Source organism: Tribolium madens, unplaced genomic scaffold, assembly GCF_015345945.1.
Source record: "Tribolium madens isolate multiple individuals breed KSU strain unplaced genomic scaffold, Tmad_KSU_1.1 Scaffold_20;HRSCAF=117;Tcas5.2_LG4, whole genome shotgun sequence".
In the NCBI taxonomy this organism is placed as follows: domain Eukaryota; kingdom Metazoa; phylum Arthropoda; class Insecta; order Coleoptera; family Tenebrionidae; genus Tribolium; species Tribolium madens.
In genome coordinates, this window is record NW_025400985.1 from 8,815,958 (window position 1) to 8,835,043 (window position 19,086).

Consider the following 19,086-nt stretch of genomic DNA (forward strand, 5'->3'; position numbering starts at 1 on the left):
TGTCTTATTTATTCGACTCTTACTTCAGTTTCACTTTCTGAGTTTCGTAAATAAGTGCCAAAGTGAAAAACAGTTTAATCTTTCTCCTGGCAGAAACTCCGATAACGGATCTAGAAAGCAGTAACTTCTTACAATTAAATCCTTTTTTTATTAATGAATACTGAAACATTTTTCATTGACAAGAAACGGGTAAGTGTTGCCGTAACAAAGCAAGTTATACAATTTTGATTACAAAAAGCAAAAGTGTGGAATAATAAGATAAAATCGAATAGAAGGTAGTGAAAGGGGTGGACTGAAATGAAACTTTGAATCATTTACAGCAGCAGCGAGGGTTGGTAGTTTCCGGGTTTTATAGTTAAAGACCGTTCCTGTTCCTGATTTCAACCCAAAATGTGTCAAGAACCCGGAGACATCCCAAGAGAATTGACTTTTCATCAAAAGAGCGAAAATAAACAGTTCTCAGTCGAGAATCATAAACACACTCGAAATAAGCATGTAGTTTATCTTGATGTGCACTTGTACACTTGAGATTAACAGTCAGAAGTCGTAAAGAAAACATATTATGTTTCTCTTTAGAAAAATGAAAGTTTTGTCGAACTGTACTTTAGCTTGTTAAAAAATTTACATCGGAATGAAATAAGAGGGTTGTATGGTCCACGATAGCATGTGAGTCGCAAGGGTCTTCATTTCCGAGCCCCTAAAGCCAAGTCACGTGATACAAACAGTAGTAGGGGGAAACCAAAACACTAAAACGCATTCTACGGTCTGTAGCGTAATGCAACGTTCACTATAGTTATCCAGAGTTTAGAAGCGGTAACACGCGAGTTTCCAGTTAGTTCTAGTACTAGTAGTGGACTCGTTAGCTTAATAATGTTGTAATAAAATTAAACGAAAATAATAATAAACCAAAGATACATATCGCAATTAATTAAATGGTGGTGATTTCATTTAGAAATAAGAAGAAGTAGTCGATGGACAAGAGATATCTTTGAGGATTTGAAACATGGAGATTAGGTAAGATTAAAAAAAAAAAACAAAAATTAAAGTTGCAACAAATTTCCCTCTAAAATTTTGTTTTGATTCGAACTTTTTCCATAAGGGTAGTAGTGGACTTCGATCGGCGTTGGTGGCGTCCCGATGCTCCTTTGTTCGGTTGCAGAAACAGGTGTTTGGAGGGGATAAACGACCCCTAAGGTTACCTCATTAAATGCATTTTGCATTCTTTTCATTTTGTTCAGAAGTATATGTTTTCGGAATTTTTGTACCTGAAATGTAATCATTAGGGCCAACATTCGGAACACTTGATGTGAAATAATGCGGTACGGGAAGTAGGGTGCCGATGAGGGACAAAAATAGCCACCCTTCAGTATACGTAAACGACTCGAGCGTGTAATACGTGACTAAAAATCAAAAGATGTCACAAAAGCTTCTTCTGGTCGCATATGTGACCTAAATAGGGCTGAAATCAGAAAAAAATCTTTAAGTTGAATCAGATTGACGTCTTGGACTTGGTTTCAATTAGTTGAGCTTTCGAGTAAGAAGACGTCAATAATTCAATTGATAAGTTGATATCGAATGTCTTGTAATGAATGTGAAAGCTCTACGAGCAGACTGCTTGACGCTCTAGATAGTGGCGCCTCACCGACGTCCGACGGTGAACGCTTCAACTATCACACCAACACACATTCGCGCATAACGATTTCAGATGTTCGTTCAAGTGCATTCTTCTATCACCATGCACTTATAGTCAACATTTAGAATGAAACAAATAAAAAATGAACAAATTGCCCAAAATAAACGAAGAAATTATAAATGATGACAGACACCAGAAAGCCATCAAATGTAAAGTTAAAATTGTAAGTGGTGATCTCGCTATGTTTTTTTTTTAAATGTTGTTTGAGTGAAGCTTTTAAATTTGTTTGAAGCTGTCTGTAGTTTGCTAGAAATTGGGTCATGCTTCTAAACATTGCTACTTACGGTTTTTCTAAATTCAAAATTTGATCGATCACTTGGATATCAACCCACTTCTGCCCACGTGTGCGTTTCATCCCTCTTGTATAATCTATGAGACCCGGAATTGGCGAAAAGTGTCCGTAATCATCAAGAGAGCGGGGAATCCGGGACAAATGCGCAGCGCAGTGGCGAAGCTACCATCAAGTTGGCCGCGAGTCCGTCGACCTAATCGCAGTAGACTAGTTGTACGCACGCACTTTTGTTGCTTTATTTTGTGAACTCGACGGACTTGTTTCCGGTTTATGTTAGCCGCCAAAGCACGTATCCAACCCTCCCGATGACATTTCCGGGGAGCTTTTTCGATAACATCGCCGAGTGGTGCGTTGTTTTGGTTTTGTTGTCCTTGCACTATGCACCCATGCACTGACTCTGCTGGCGCCTATTCCTGGGTTTTAGGTGAGTTGACTGAAATAACTTTGATACACTTTGTGTATTTGCGCTCGGATAAATAAACAAGCTTTTGGTACGTGGACCAAGAGTGAAACTTATTGCTTTTTAATGACTTTCAGGTCGGTTTAGGAGCGAGGTTCATGGGTGAGGAACTGGGTTAAAAATATGTTTCGCTTCAGCTTTTGCGCTTTTTGTTTTGATCGATATAGGGAAGGGTGTGACCTATATTTTTAAATTAAATTGAATTATTTGTTCACACCTCAATCCAGACTAATTTAGGAAACCATAACGACTTCATTACTACCATTAAGGAGTTGACAGACTAGAATATAAATTTTAATCAATTGTAAAGCGAAACCATTGATAATTATCTTTCGGTTACAATTCAACACAGGTGTTACAGAGTTACTTGAAGCTGGTATTGACGTCAATGGTAAAGTACAGTTCAAGTGACAATCGTAATGCGTGGTAATGACATTCAACATTTCTGTTATGGACCGCAGAATTTAGAGGATATGCACTCTGGTGCGGAATATTATAGAGCAAAGCCCACAATTAATATTCAAAATTTAATAACTACTGCTGAATCATTTATAAAATGTGTGTCATTTCAAAAATTTATTTAATTTTTATTCCTTTTGATTTGCATTACAAAATACATTTCTTCTAAAACGGCAATATCTTTTATAATTCAGGCGAGTTAATGGCTTTATTCTGGTAAGTCTCTAAACGACCCCAATGGCCCATTAAGTGCTTATCGCTCTTATTTACTATATTGTAGTTGCATTTCCCTGGTGTTAGACTCGTTTTGTAAGTTAATCTCTGTATTAACGTCATGTAAGAGATGATGATTTATGAAGGAAAATTTAATTGCTTCTTTGTGAGATTTATATTTAATCAAATGTGTACTGAGTGTTGTTAAATGTAATATTATTTCTTGTAATTCTGCAGTTTGTAGTAATTAAAGCAAAGAGCGATATGTCGGCAATCTGTGACAGTGATTTATTAACGAGAATCTGTGTTAGATTTTCCCATAGTTGAATCTCTTGTTAAAATTGTGGAAACCTAGAAATGATTTGTCAAGTTTTAAAGCTCAAAATATGATGAAGGGATTTACTTCGGTACTGAACATGTATTTTGGTTTGTTAGAGCAAAAATATGGTGTTAAAACTAGTTTTATTCAGATCAGTTCAGTCGAGCTTACGCTTATTCGAAAAGGAAAAATTGAATTACCAGCGGGATCAAGCATTTTGTATTTGAATTAGTTTCAAATTTCACAAACAACGACTACTTCTATTCTCAAATGGACAATTATTCGTATTTTTGATTACTCCTTAGATGTCTAAACCCGTGGTTAGAACTATCTAATAGTCCAAAGCAATATTTAGAAACGATTTATCAAGTTTTAATGCTCAAAATATGATGAAGATTTTGCCTAGGATTTACTTCGGTACTGAAAATGTATTTTGATTTGTTAGAGCAAAAATCTTGTGTTAAAACTCGTTTTATTCAAATCAGTTCAGTCAAGCTTACGCTTATTTGAAAAGGAAAAATTGAATTACCAACGGGATCAAGCATTTTGTATTTGAATTAGTTTCAAATTTCACAAACGACTATTTCTATTCTCAAATGGACAATTATTCGTATTTTTGACCACTCTTTAGATGTCTAAACCCGTTGTAAGAACTATCTAATAGTCCAAAGAAACATTATCTGCCTACATCTTACTTTATTTATAAGGAAGTCGTCTCTAAGATTTCAGGGAATATTACAGATGTAATTTATAATTTATCGATTTATTACGTCTGATTTGAAATAGGTATATTGTTGCAAGCAACAGTAAACTGAAGCAGGAAGGATTAAATCTGTGAAACTGAATAAATAATAAGGTATTGTATTGCAAATAGTTGTATTTAAAACAAAACGTTTTTAGATCAATTAAGAGCAGTTTGTGAAAGAACGAATAATGAATAATGATGAGATTTTATAGCATTAAAAAGAATTATTTTATAATCAGGATTTAAATATAATTGAGCCATCTGTTGTCAGAAAGTCCTGTAAATATTTGCCATGCAAAGCAAACGACTTCCTGACATATTTCCGCCAAAGCCAGTCCATATTTGCGCGGATGATTCTAACACTCATCATGTCGAACCACTACCATTAATGAATTTTCCCGCTTTCTTTTCTACATGTACAGAATTAATTACAAAAGCAGGAACCAAAACCACTTGTTGTTCGTGGCATTTTTCCAATTAAAATCCTGTCGTAACTCAATCGCAGTGTAAACCTCGCCAACGATCAATTGTGCAACCAAGCCTTTGGTGGCCATTAAGCCTATTATTGTAATTGCACATTTTCAGGATGATGGTTTCGAGACAAGGGCGAGTCATTATTCCTTTTTGTTCCAGTACAAAATCACGAACATGCAACGGTGTCCGTATATTCACGAGATGAAAGAGCGCCTCCTGGGGGAGCAGATACCGATGGAACCGCTTCCGAAGAAAATACCAACACCACCGCCGTTCGCCATGGACCAACCGCATCACCAACAGCCTGTAGCTACCATTGTTAGAGTAAGAACAGATTTTTCATAACGTCAAATACAGATACAAAACGAACGGTTGAAAAGTCCGCTACAGCGATGTGCTCTTGAATTGAGTTTTTTATTCAATTATGCTTAAATTCTCTTTCGGGCGGATGGGTGGAACGGTCCGTGATGCATAAAATTAACTACTTATTCCGAAGGCGATAACCGGTTTGGTATTTGATTCTTAATTATCGTATTATTAATTATTATAGAATGATTTATTGACTTTTGTACCGTTACTAAATAATCGTTTTTCACAAAATAAAAAATTTAATAAACTGGAAGCGAATTAATAGATAATAATCCTCTGGAAACTATCATTTTCTCCTCCACAATCTACTCCAGATTTTCAATTATCAAAATATTTTATTATTTATGAGTTTTGTTAGGTGGATTTCGCAGCTCCAAGGTGGCCAACTTATACAGACTTGGAGAGAAGTTGATTGAATAATTTATTGTATTCTTTCGCAAACAGGTCGCGAATCTTTCAAAGAACTGGTTTGCGGTTGTGCTGTACTCCCCATTATGTCGCAAAGTTTTATGCAACTCACTTTACATATTGGGTTTCTTAGAATACGAGTTATGTAGAGTAGATCAATAATGTAATAAAGCTTCCAAAAAAATAAAAGTTCTTCAAGTAAAAACACCGTTTTCACAATCTGGAAAAGTTTCTTTGAAACTGAATAATTTCAGTTTTGAAAGAATGTTAATTGGTTCATTTAGGCCGTAAAAATTAATGAGAACAAACATTTGGAATAATGGTATTCCCGAACCGTAAATCATATCCCACAAATGTAGGGATAAATTTAGAATGTTTATTTTTGAAACGTAATGATGACAAGGGATATGCTGCTTAGTGGTATATGTTTAAGCCATTATAAATTTACAGTCTTACAACCCTATTAAGATGTTAACTACTTAAACTGCAGTCATAAAATGGGCGGCTTATTTACTGCAGATTATTGTAAATTGTCAATAATAATCGCATCAGTTTTTTGTTGTTTTTTACAATTAGATATATACAGATTAATTAATTAATTTAATGATAATAAACCCTGTCACTGTAACCTTTTGATTGGACTAAATAATTAGATTTTTGATTGTAAACTGTTAAAAAGTAAAACGCAAACAATTAGTCAGTAAAATCAACAAGGAATAAATTGCCCTGGAAATTGAATTAATTAATTTTGCTTAATTATCTAATTGTTTTAATTTATTTTTACTAATAAATGATACTAATTTCCAAATTTGTATTTTTTTATTTTCACAAATGAATAATACAAATAAAATGGAAGGTTCCTCTTTAAAAGACTTTGTTAAACATTTATTCTGAAAATTAAGATATTTGTTAGGAAAAATTTATAGTTTTTTAAGCTTACGAACACAATTTTTTGTTTATGTGTATTTCAAATCGTAAATTTATGGAAATAGTAAAAAATAAGAACAAAAATAAAGTTTTTAAAGTAAGTAAGTAAAAAAGTAAGAACGTAAAATCGTGAATAAAACATAAAATGCTAGCGGCCAAGTGGTCTAAAAAATCACGAATTCTCTTCGGGTCATATGTTCTATTTTTAAATCAAAACCACCTGTTGTACTTCCACAACATTAAATTGTGATAAAAATGAAATAACGTTTATAAATCAGTATTAATTTTCTTCCGCTACAAAGATACGAGTTTTATTTTTATGAGACAATATTTCCCCAATACAAATACACCGCAATCGATTTTCTGCTAAAGGATAATGATCTTTCAACAAATTTGTCGAATCATCATTTGTCTTTATTTTTTACAGCTTAATGCCGATGGTTACGGTTCTCATACGTCACCAACTCATCATCGCGCCGATCGAACACCTTTAATGCCTAAAGAGCCTGAAGATGACTTTCACTATGTCGAAACCACGTTTGTTCCAAAGAATGCTAAGTAAGTATCGCATTTATAAAAAATATTCGAATTCTCACTTACTTATAAATATATTTAGAAGTGACTCGTGAAACCCCTCTTATTATAAAAGTACACATATAATGTCAGTTAATTTTCAAAAAAGGTCGAACCCTTTTACGTGAAGGGTAATCAGGCTTTAAATCTTTCCGGTCCGGTGGTTGATCCTTCTCAAAGTTTAGCGTAAAGAGATCATGTTGCGTGTACTACGCGGCAACATAATAAGCTCCATTTGCTCTTCTGGAGAGCTGAAGTGGCTGCTACGCCCTCATAAATGGTAGTGGGGGTGCTATTGATCAATAACGTTCCACGCAGCATCCTTTCTTTTACAATAAATGTCATAAACTAAACGTTTGGAGCTATAGTGACAACCATAATCAGAAATCAAAAGCTCTGTTGGTAATTCATAAAAGCTCGACTTTGATTTTTGCTTAATTTAGCGGCTTGCTTAAGAAAAAAAAGTTGTTTTGGGTTTTTTGAGGAGTTTTGAATGGTTTTGTGGTCAATTAAAGTGAAAATTCCTTTGATTTTGGCAATATTTTGGGAGAGGTCACGGAGGTCACTAGGTCGAAATCCCGGGCCAGCTTTTCTCATGGACCAATCCCAACAAGTCTGGTACAACACGTGACTCTCCTGCAGCATCCCTTCCTTTATCGGCTCTCGCGAGCTTTCTAGTTCACGGTATCGAGGCGTCTAACGCCGAGCTTTTATCATTAAAAATAAAAAAAAATACGGTGAATTGTCATTAATTGGTGCTAAGTGTGACGTAAACGGGTTGATAAGCGTCCTGATCATGATGTGAATTAAGAAAAAACTTGTATTGTCCCCCTTCGATGTTTTATCCCTGATAAATGCAATTAGAAAATGTAATTGATTAAGATAAACAAAACAATCATAAAAATTGTTGATCCGGCCTAAGAACATCGATACGATTAGAATTTAAAAATGTGATTCAACTACCAACGAAATTACAAATTTGGGTATTTTTGAAAATTGTTATTGGATTTATGTGAATAATGGTGGGCGGTGGTGAACTCAAGGTTGCCACTGTTGAGGTGGAGTCTGTCGACAATATGGCGACACTTCCGGTATCACGGGCCCACGGCGGAAGTGATTCTGCTGCTGAAAAAAATAATGCCGCCAACAAAGAAATGGAACTCAAAAAGGTTCAACCCAAGCCAGACAAAAGGTATTCACACAAACAATGCCTCAAATCCTTTCGTGAGGTTCTCTCAAACTTTGCTGTTTTGAGGTGAAAAGCCCTTTTATTTTTAAGAAAATCTGCTTGGAAAATGTTATTCTAATTAATAACTGCTCGAAACGCTTTGAAACACTCAGACAATACAAACCGCCAGTTCCTGGTGTGTTTTCAGAAATAAACGAGTCAATAAGGAAATAATTTGATCGATAATATCAACATTCGACGGTAGAAAATTTTACAAATCGTAACATAAAGAACTTGAGGTTAATGACAAACACTTGATATTACATAGCTCATTCATTATAATGATGGCTGCCAGGCTCGAGTTACGATTAGTTTTTTCCTAATGAAAAACAAAAATATGCAGTAAATTATCTGTAATTTTATCTCATTTTGTTTTCGTATTTTTCGTATGCTGCAATGGATACCAAATCAATGACTAAAGGAGCTGCAAATAATGTAACAAAGAAATTATCTTGTTTTTTCACGAAGCCATCTTAAATATGAACTTTATTGATTCAGATGTTAAGAAATTCTCCCTCAAGTATTCTCCTTGTTTTCATAAAAACAAATCACCAGACTATCCAAATTGATATATTAATTTGATTTACTTTTGGGTTTTTTTATAAACAAATCCTAGAACATCTTTTTCTTGATAATGCCGTTGTTTTTTAGTCCTTTTTTGAAAAAAGTTTTGTTGATATTTTTAATCGACAACTGAAAACTGAAAAATAGTTTTTTTTCTAATTTTTTTTAAGTAGTAAGGCTCTTTAAGTAGCTGTAATTTATATTTTTAAAAATGCCTTGTGCTAGTTTTGCTTAATTTTGAAAGCATGATGTCATTCTTCTATAATAAAAACTGAAACAACTTCTGGTCGAACAATGTTTTGCCAAGCGTAATTCAGCATTGTTTGTGTAGCTGAAAGGCTTGTTGAAGCCTTCTTAGCATAATGACCATAATGTTATCGTAAAAGACCAGGTCTGGAATATACAACATAACAAGACTGCCAGAAGGCAGAGTGGGAGCACTGTTGACCCTACTATAATCTGAAATTCCGCGATTATTTTTAGAAAATTAGTGCAGTAGTGTTAGTCAGAGTGAATTCACAATGTTTGAGCTTTTCGTTTCCGATAAACCTCGGTACGTATTTTCAGGCATCAGCTTTTACAACGCTTGGTTGAGACGAATATCAAAACAAACGTTAGTTTTAAAAGGCTTTTTGGAAAAATTAATTCAAGTAAATTGGCAGAATGCTAGCTAAAATGATTTATGGAGTATTCATGTCATAAATGTTTGAATATTGATTACTATCATTACTTGCTTATGGTAATTAAACATTTTGCGTTGGAAGTAAACACGCACACTGATGACACCACTTTTCACGTTGACGGTTTTAATAATATTTTGAATAACTTTCCCAGTCTGAATCTAATGTAATTTCAATGCCAACACTAATAATACACTATGAAGAATATAGTAAGAATTTTGTCTCCACGAAGGTTTATACTGTGTTTTTTTTCAGGACTTCCTTGTTCATAATCATGAGTTTTGTGTATGCGAAACTTTTGGTTGTTGTGTGTATAGCATACGTAATATCAGATGTAGTAACTCACAATATCCCCCTTTATTACTACGAAGGTTTCTTTACATACCTTTACGGTATGAGTATATTGTTTCTTCTCTACGTCTTCTGTTTTCTATTACAAGAGAGTACGTGTTGCTCAGAGGGTGAGAAGAAAGAGAAAGTGAAAAAACCACCCAAAGAAAAAACCAAAGAGAAAGAAAAAGAAAAGAAAAAAGAGGAGGAAAAGAAAAAGAAAGAGGAAAAAGAGCGTCTTAAAAAAGAGAAAAAGGAAAAAGAGAAGGAAAAAGAAAAGGAGAAGGAGAAAGAGAAAGAGAAGGATAAAGATAAGAAGAGCAAAAAACAGGAAAAGGTAATTTTCTTTTCATCACGTCTAGACTGTTTGAATAACATTTCAATCACGAATAAGTTATAGCGCCTGAAAGGCGAATAACTTATTTGTGAGTAAACATGAAGGGGTGGTCTTTTTTGACTTTAATTTACGTTTAATTTCAATTAACAATTTTGTGTTTAATTGTTTTTCTGTTTAACTTTATTTATTAAGTTTGAGTTATTTTGCGTTGTTGAGCATGTTGTGCGTGTAGAGGGAGAGATTTCCACGTAAGATGCGTGACATGGTCCAGCAGAAGGCAACATCCCCAACTCACCAGGTGAGCGAAGGTTGGTGCCTAGTCAACTATCCTTCCTCTTCCTACAATTGGCTTTTCGTCCCTTCAACATCATAAAAAGTTGCTTGTCGCACTTTTTGTGTTGTCCTTAGCATGAAATCTTTTTATTTAAGCTTCCCCTTCTTATCTGTGTTGAGGAAAAGTATGTGAAGTGGTGTTGGAAAGTCACTCAACTGGTTCTTAAGTAGAACTTTTAGTGCTGGATGCGTAGCTGTCGATCACATCCTTTTTCCGCTGATACTACCATAAAACAAAATAAAATTCCCATCGAAACTTACACGCACAAACATGTCGCACACTCGTTTCGTTTATTCATTATTTTATTTGGTTTTGTGGGGGTAGAGCACATACCGGCGCAACTCCGAAGGGGTGGTTGACGCAGGTTTGGCTGCAGTGCCGGTGCCTGTGGCTGAAATCAGTGCACAATCTGACGCCCCTGTTGTCTCGCAGGAACAAACTACTCCTGCTGCACCTGCGGTGCCACCTCCTGCGACACCACAACCACCGGTCCCTCCAACGCCGGCGCCGTCGTCTAACAATGCCGACGTGGAGGCCGGAACTGTCACTAAATGCAAGAAAAAGAGGAAGACGACGCAAAATGACCAAAGTCACGGCAGTTTCTTCCTCAGAATCGGCGCCATCGGTGAGATTTATCGAAAACTAAAGAAAATAATCATAAATATTGTTACAGCTTTCGGCCTGGGTACCATGATTTATAACGGACTGGAATTCGGAACCTTTTTCGAAGTGCCATTCACTTCTCCTTGTTACATGATTTTGCGAGGGGTCAATCCTGTTCTTCAGATGATCTTCACTTTTATGCAAATGTATTTTATTTTTATGAATTCGAGGGTAAGTTTACATTTGTCAGAAATTTCTCACCAACATTTTATACATATAGGTGTCAGGTCAAAATTTTGCTCTGTCGATGGCAACACAAACTAAAATCTTGGTGTTTTTCAAGTAACATGGTTTTTGTTACCATTTTCAATTATTTTGAATTTTATTTGCACCCTGCACCTTTTGTAGAAATGTTTTTGTAGCCATTTTGTAGTATTATTACTAATTGATAAACAATTATTATTATACTTCTAGAAAAGTTCATTTACGCAGAAATTTATAAATATGAGAGAAATTCATACAGATGGAACTAATTTATGTTTTTTGGCATTTAACGCTTGAAAACTAGTTTGTATTTAAAGGCTTAATTAATTAAAAAAAATATAACAAAACAAAATAATGTCACAATAGGTAATTTTTGAACTTGGATAGGTCTCAAGATGTTTTCCAATTCTATTTACTCGAAATTGCACATACTACGCATTAAAATTTAAGCTTGCACTAATTAGAATAATTTAAGAATTAGGTAATCATAATTTAATCAAGGCATTGATTTATTAAATACTCATAAACACTTTTAATTGATTGTTCCTTCTGCAGAAGAAATAAGTGATTTACATAATGTTGACGTAAAAATATCTACTTAAATTATCAAAAAGCATTTTTAAATCAAACGAAAAGAAATAGAAATGAATTGGATTCTAACAAATTTTTAAATTATTTCAGTTAAACATTCATCGATTTAAAGTCATAGCACGTTTCGGTTTAATGCATGTTGTTGCAACAAATATTTGTGTCTGGATTCGGACTCTTGTGCTTGAATATCTTAAGGAGATTACCATCTACCATAAAGACGAATTCAACTCGACTCTTAACTTTACAGGTAAGTTTTTTGTTGATTTTTCCACAAGAGCACTTACGAACATATCTAAAACAAAATGCTACAATGCTTCAGCGGTCATTAAGCTGCTTTTGTATATAATTGCAGATAGTATTCGTATGCACAACTTGCGTAACGCAAATACAGTGCTAGGAAGTCACGTTGCAGTGCCAGATATTATAACAACAACAGCTGCTGCTGTTACAACAGCACCTGTAGTTACATCAACACTGAGAAATCTTGCTAGAGTTACCACTAGCACTGCTGCGACTACGTTAAGTAGTTTAGCTACCACGCTGCCAACAACCACCAGCGCTAGACGTAAGTCACCTAAAATTGCATGTTTTCCCCTTTTCTACTAACAGTTACTAACAATTTCCGCATGTAAGGTGTGTTCACAACTCCTACAAGCATCATACCAACAACTTTGTGGCGATTAATTCAAACTACTCCCACTACTACCCCCACAACAACAACAACTGCAACTACCAGATTCTGGAGAGCTATAACAACAACCCTTGCAACGACAACCACAACCGCTCACCGAAGCTTTTTTGATTTTCGAAGTTTCAATAACTTTGATACTAACAATGTGGTTAACGGTACGCTTTGTTGCCTTTGAAGGGTTTTTAATTGTTTTGGGGGGATTTTTAGTGGCGGAAGAGCCGTCGAATGCCATTAATAACGGAACGGAATTCATGGAAGATATTATACCTCAAGCGCTGAAAGCTTTAAATGCTTCTAATGGCACGGATGTGAGTCCTCTAAGTTGTGGCCGAGTGAATATAATGGGATCAATAGTTCAAGATTCTGCACCTTATTTGTTCCCTTTTATCATTGAGTATTCGCTTATCGGGGCTGCGGTGATTTACGTCATGTGGAAACACATCGGAAGGAACCCAAGGTACCTTGGGTCGTTTTGCAACATCCAGAATGACTCAGTTTTTCCAGATATGTCACCCAAGAAGACTTAGAACACCGTCTTGAAGTGATGCTTTCAAGAAGAGCCGTCGCTTTGGCTCATGCCCAACAAGGCCGCGTCGATTGCGTAGGGGCTTCCAAAGGCTTATTTTTTGGACTTCTCCTTCTAGTCGGGTCTCTGATATGTCTGATCCTTTTCTTCGTGCTCATCCATCAGTCTCACTTCAAACTTCTCGCAATCTATCTCGCGGATGTGTCTCATTGTGTTCTTATGGTGCTCAGCATTATTGCTATAATTATTGGATTTATAAGGTGAGTGTCTCGATATCTCAAGATCAAGCTTTTTATTGCGCACTAATTTGCCTCTTCATTTCATGCTTTGTTTTTGTTTGGCGCTCATCATTCATTTCACACACATCAAAGAATGCACCTAAGGTCTACACGACTCAATTACAGGGTACAATCTCTCAAATTTAAAACTGAAGAACAAAGTGATCTCAATGACATCCTCCTGCGCGTCTCTGCTTTCGGTTTGTTCATCTATGCGGTGTTCAGTGTCATTGCGGGACACATGAACGCCTTCACCAACGAATCCAATTTGTTAGTCATGATTACCGGAATCCTCTCAGTGCTCCAGGTACGAAAAAGGACTTTAAAAAAATTGTGGTATAATGTTGTTATGTTGAAGGTGATTCTCCAGTTGCTGTTTATCGCTGACGTTTCGCGCCGTCGCGTCCATCTTCCGGAACACGATCGTTCAAAACCGGGCCGACAAGTGGTCACTTTTCTGCTCATTTGTAATGTTACCATGTGGATAATTTACACTTTCGAGATGCAGAAAGTGAAAGCAAATCCTGTACAATTAAAGTTTTATGGATTCTTAGCTTGGGCTATCGTCCAGCGTTTCACATTACCACTTTGCATTTTCCATAGATTCCATTCAGCCGTCACATTAGCCGAAATTTGGAAAACTAGTTACAAAGCGAGACTTGAATAATAAGTACTTAAAGCATTTATGTTTTTTCGAGGGATCAGCTAACAAACACACTCCCTTTAAGATATAAGTCTGATCGTTTTGCTCATCTAAAGTAAGCAAAATTTTTGTTTTATTTATTATAGTTTATTGGAATAGCAAATTTTATTTTCTGTTTGTTTTGTATATACTTTATTTATGCGTTACACTTTAGGCTTTTCACTTCATTTTCTCATTGTTATTTAGTTGCTAGAAAACTAGTTCACACGATTTATTTTTGGGAGTTTTGCTCCCTTGTTATACGCACATGTTTGTAATAAAAAAACCAAAGTACTTAGATGAACCCGTAGACGTTTTGTTACTCGGAACAGACCCATCCAACATTAGATCAGTGTTTCTGAATAACTGTTTTAGTGTATACATAGATGATCAGTAATGACGAGGGGAGAGTATCTATCCATACATTTTTCTCGAAATTACACTCTAGAAGTTTAAAATATGTAATTCCAACATTTTTATATACATTTCAAGTGAGCGCTACTAATAATATTGAATTGTAGTCTAGTTAGATGTTGGTATATGTGTGTATATAACAAACAAACCATATTGGTGGAAATGTGGAAATTTTATGTGATTTTTGTTCAAGGGAGAATAATAAACAACAAATAAACATTTATAGATATATTCACAGGCAAAATGAGATTATTTTCTTTGTCACTTTTGTACCGCCACATCACTAGTTCTATAGTTATTGAAATGTACTGCTTGTAATTTTTGTGGACCACCGAAAACTGAATGTTAAACCAAAAGACTTAACACATACCTACGACCTTAGTTTTTTATTTATCTCATTCCCTTTGAATGATTATAGAGTTTACTTTACCCACAAAGGTGGGTAAAACTTATTTCTGAATCAGTTTATATTATAATAAGTAAATGACCAATTGTTTGGTACAATGTTTATTAGAACAAAAAATTGAAATCTATACAAGGTCTCGAATTAGATCATGAAAATGCAAATAATCGTTAAAAATGTGATTCCATTGTAAGTAAAAATTAGCACTAAGTTATTGAATCAGTCATTGTTCTCATCAAAATTTTACATGTACTACATTACTGTCTTGTGAAATCTGTGTTATATCACCGTAAGAAGATATTATATAACATTAATATTACATATTTATAAGTAATGTTATAGCTAGAGCTAGATATTGGAGAAATATATACTCATATTAAATGTATATATTTTAAAAACATAATGTATTTATTTCCATTTTAAATTGTCGAGAAAAATAATAAGATTCAAGTAAGGTCGTGATGTGTAGTAGGTAATTCAAAACTTAAGCTCAAATGTCCAATTAAATTGATAAATTTTAAAAACTACTACTGTGTAGGTGGGCTTGAATCGTACTCAACACTGCCGTTTTCTCTAAATGTTCAACGTTTTACCATTACATTTTCAATTTGTTTCATGCTTGACATTAATATTTATTATTAGTTCTCAATACAAATCTTCTTACATTTGATATTTTAGTACGTTGTGTGTAATTTAACGTAATTAGCGTAATAAACATAATAGAGTAACCAGTCATTTCATTGAACTTTACATTGTTTATTTATTTAGATTAATAAAAGTGCGAAAACATTACGAGTTTTTATAACCCAACCTATTTTTTTATTGTAATCGCAAAAAATTAAGAGATTGTGATAAGACTTACGCAACTTCAAACATTCAAGTTTCGCGCCTTTCAACTACCAACAAAAAACACTAAACCGATGCACAAAAACACTAACGTCAGATTTCATCAGATTACTTTCGAAGTGACAGCGAAGCACATGTTTTCAGTTAAATTCAGTTAAGAGTTAATTATTGTTAATTACTTGAATCATATTTAAGTTTTTAAAAAATAGTGCAATGTCGAATAAGCAAATCTTGGAAGAACAAATCAAAGTACAGGGTGAAATTGTGAGAAAATACAAAGCTGCCAAAGAAAGCAAAGAAAAGGTAAGTTGAAATAATTACATCATTGATAAGTGATAAAGCGCCAATAACAAACCGTTAATACGCATTTTCTAATTTATGAGTATTGAGGTTATTCGCGGTTTATGTCCGAGTAGTTTTAGAAAAGTTTAGCCTCACATTATGAAAGGTTTGAATTCCTCCAGGGCCAGAATGGGTTTTCACCTTTTCATACAAAACTAACCGAAAAGCACTATGAGGCCCTTAATGATTATTTTTCGAGTCGCAGCTATGTCTCAGGATATAGCCCCACGACTGCCGACGGGGAATTATTTCAACTAGTTTCAAACCATTATTATAAAATGTACCCCCATCTCAACCGATGGCACGCTCATATTGCGAGTTTTTCCAATGCGGAAAAGCGCAAATTTCCTCATCAGAAATTAAATCACTTGAAAAACATAATCGATATTTATCTGGATGTGCAGGTAATTGCCTTTTCTGTCTTTTGAAGTGTTGATTTGGTTGCCTCAACATGTTTCGCTCTATTTGTCGCTTGTCACGGCCTGTGGGACTTACCAAATTTTTATGCACCTCTTCTCCAAGTTTCCGACCACAGGTCAGTGCATTTTTATTTCTTTTTTCTCCCAATACCGGTTAAATAGTCGCACAATTTGCATGCATTTGACCTCGACCTTTTCAAATCCTGAAGATAAGCTCGAGGTGAATGCTGAAGTAGGTGCAATTAGCAAACTAGTTCAGCATTTAACGAGCGATTGTGTGTTATCTACTGTTTATTTCTTTCACAGATCGCTGAAGAAGTTAGTAAGTTACTAGAGTTAAAAGCCAAACTGAACGAGGATGAATCTCCAGCAGCTGGTCCGCAGAAATTCATTCTCAAGACACCAAAGGGGACCAGAGATTTTTCTCCGGAACAGATGGCCTTAAGGAACTCTGTTCTTGACAAAATCATATCAGTATTCAAGAAACACGGAGCAGAGACCATTGATACGCCCATTTTTGAGCTGAAAGTGAGTATAACGGGATCACGTGATGACCTTGATGCTGGAGGTGTGTCTTAATATCATGTACTCATTCAACATAATCTGATTTCGCTTGAAAGATTATGTAATTTTATAAATATTTCTTGCAAATTAATTTGTTACGGCTTCAGGAAGTATTAACGGGTAAATACGGCGAAGATTCGAAATTAATCTATGATTTAAAAGACCAAGGCGGCGAAATCCTTTCGCTCCGCTACGACTTGACCGTTCCTTTTGCCCGATATCTGGCAATGAACAAAATCACGAACATAAAGCGTTACCACATTGCTAAAGTATACCGCAGAGATAATCCTTCGATAGCTAGAGGCCGCTATAGAGAATTTTATCAATGCGTAGGTCTATCTCGAATCCAATTAACCCCAATAATTGGGCCGAATTTTAGGATTTTGATATAGCCGGTGCTTATGACCCCATGATCCCTGACACTGAATGTGTAAAAATCGTCTATGAAATTTTAAAAGTGTTAGGAATGGATCAGTTTATTATAAAATTGAATCACCGGTTGCTTTTGGATGGATTGTTTGAGGCTTGTGGCGTACCGAAGGATAAATTTCGGTCGATTTGCTCAGCTGTGGATAAATTGGATAAGGTTGGTAATTTAGAAAGTTTTAAATTGAAACACTTTCATTTGAAATACGTGACTAATTATCGATTTAGTCACCTTGGAATGAAGTAAAAAAAGAAATGGTTGAGGAAAAAGGACTAGAAGAGAGCGTTGCTGACCTAATTGGTGAATATGTCCAATTGAATGGTAAAGAAGACCTAGTTGAGAAATTATTAAAAGATGAAAGGTTGCTTAAGAGTAAATCAGCGGTTGATGGTTTGGAAGCAATGAAATTAATCTTGCACTATTGCACCTTTTATGGCATTTCCGAGAAAATTTCTTTCGATCTCAGCCTAGCCAGAGGTCTGGATTACTACACCGGAATTATCTACGAGGCTGTTTTAACAGGTATATAACTGCAAAAAAGTTAAAAAAACACTACTGGTGCATTTCAAGGTGATGCAGGTGGCGACTCTGAATTCTCAGTCGGTTCCGTGGCTGGGGGTGGCAGATACGACAACCTCGTCAGCATGTTTGACTCCAAACACAAACAGGTTCCCTGTGTCGGCGTTTCTATCGGTATCGAGCGCATTTTTGCCGTCCTTGAAGCAAAATATGCAGCCGCGAATAAAAAAATCCGAACTACCGAAGTTCAAGTTTACATTGCGTCAGCTCAGAAAAATCTGGTTGAGGAGAGAATGAAACTCTGTAACCATTTATGGAATGAAGGATTTAAAGTAAGAGAATATGAGTTTGGGTTTGATTTTATAATTATTGTGTTTTTCAGGTTGAGCATTCGTACAAGAAAAATCCAAAACTGTTAGCACAGTTGCAACACTGTGAAGAATACGGTATTCCTCTAGCGATTATTTTGGGCGAATCAGAAATTCAGAGGGGTGTTGTTAAATTACGAGAGGTGACCTCAAGGAATGAAGTGGAAGTTCCACGTACGCAACTAGTGGATGAAATTAGGAAAATGTTGCAGAAATCTTGTATGAATGGAACGTGTTAATAAGATATTTTCACTAACATGAAACATATTTATTATGCGGCGGAGAAGTAGGTCTATTTATTTATTTTTAAGTGGTCATTTTTTTATTTAGATTGTATGAAATTGTTACACAATAAACGCTTCAAAATTGTTTAAACTCATTTTTCATGAGACTTTATAAACGCAAGATTTAAAACAATTTAGAAAATAATAGATGAAAAATTATATAAATACATTCATTGACTGTGCCTGTTCTTGACAGAGTCGAAAAAATTATTGAGTATATAAAATTTGACAAATTATTAGAGATGAGTCTGAACAAAAAAATAAATAAATAGAAGCAAAATCGCATATGCTTTAAGATATTTAGATAAATTGATTTCTTTATTTTGGTTCTTTCTACTTAAACTAAACGCCAATAACGCAAAACCGCGTTGATTTAGCTCGAAGTCGTCCTTGAGAGTTAATTTCATATATTTCAAGTCAGTTGAAAGCTGTTTGTCTGGAGTGGATTGTCCTGATGTGA

The 19,086-nt window shown here is 35.0% G+C and overlaps 2 protein-coding genes across 14 annotated transcripts; both read left to right on the forward strand.

Annotated features, from left to right (window-relative positions):
• The first annotated feature begins 754 nt into the window (after positions 1 to 754).
• On the forward strand, positions 755 to 15,646 carry LOC123005698 (proton channel OtopLc-like). Of its 12 annotated transcripts, none has more exons than XM_044399570.1 (14): positions 755 to 1,014; positions 4,815 to 4,979; positions 6,787 to 6,917; positions 9,660 to 10,071; positions 10,304 to 10,369; positions 10,730 to 11,030; positions 11,079 to 11,239; positions 11,954 to 12,110; positions 12,216 to 12,428; positions 12,497 to 12,709; positions 12,762 to 13,011; positions 13,059 to 13,340; positions 13,452 to 13,665; positions 13,717 to 15,646. In XM_044399570.1, the coding sequence occupies exons 2-14, from the start codon at positions 4,830 to 4,832 to the stop codon at positions 14,023 to 14,025; spliced, it is 2,859 nt and encodes a 952-aa protein (XP_044255505.1). In that variant the 5' UTR covers positions 755 to 1,014; positions 4,815 to 4,829; the 3' UTR covers positions 14,026 to 15,646. The 12 variants fall into 12 exon arrangements, with proteins under 12 accessions (XP_044255505.1, XP_044255501.1, XP_044255502.1 ...); XM_044399566.1 differs by lacking the exon at positions 755 to 1,014 and adding an exon at positions 1,698 to 1,856; XM_044399567.1 differs by lacking the exon at positions 755 to 1,014 and adding an exon at positions 1,698 to 1,856 and having other exon boundaries at positions 13,485 to 13,665.
• Positions 15,647 to 15,790: 144 nt separating this feature from the next.
• Positions 15,791 to 18,711, forward strand: LOC123005702 (histidine--tRNA ligase). 2 transcript variants are annotated; one of them, XM_044399584.1, is made up of 8 exons: positions 15,791 to 16,006; positions 16,168 to 16,449; positions 16,771 to 16,992; positions 17,136 to 17,357; positions 17,408 to 17,614; positions 17,683 to 17,977; positions 18,026 to 18,306; positions 18,357 to 18,711. In XM_044399584.1, the coding sequence occupies exons 1-8, from the start codon at positions 15,917 to 15,919 to the stop codon at positions 18,579 to 18,581; spliced, it is 1,824 nt and encodes a 607-aa protein (XP_044255519.1). In that variant the 5' UTR covers positions 15,791 to 15,916; the 3' UTR covers positions 18,582 to 18,711. The 2 variants fall into 2 exon arrangements, with proteins under 2 accessions (XP_044255519.1, XP_044255520.1); XM_044399585.1 differs by lacking the exon at positions 16,168 to 16,449 and having other exon boundaries at positions 15,794 to 16,006.
• Positions 18,712 to 19,086: the final 375 nt, after the last annotated feature.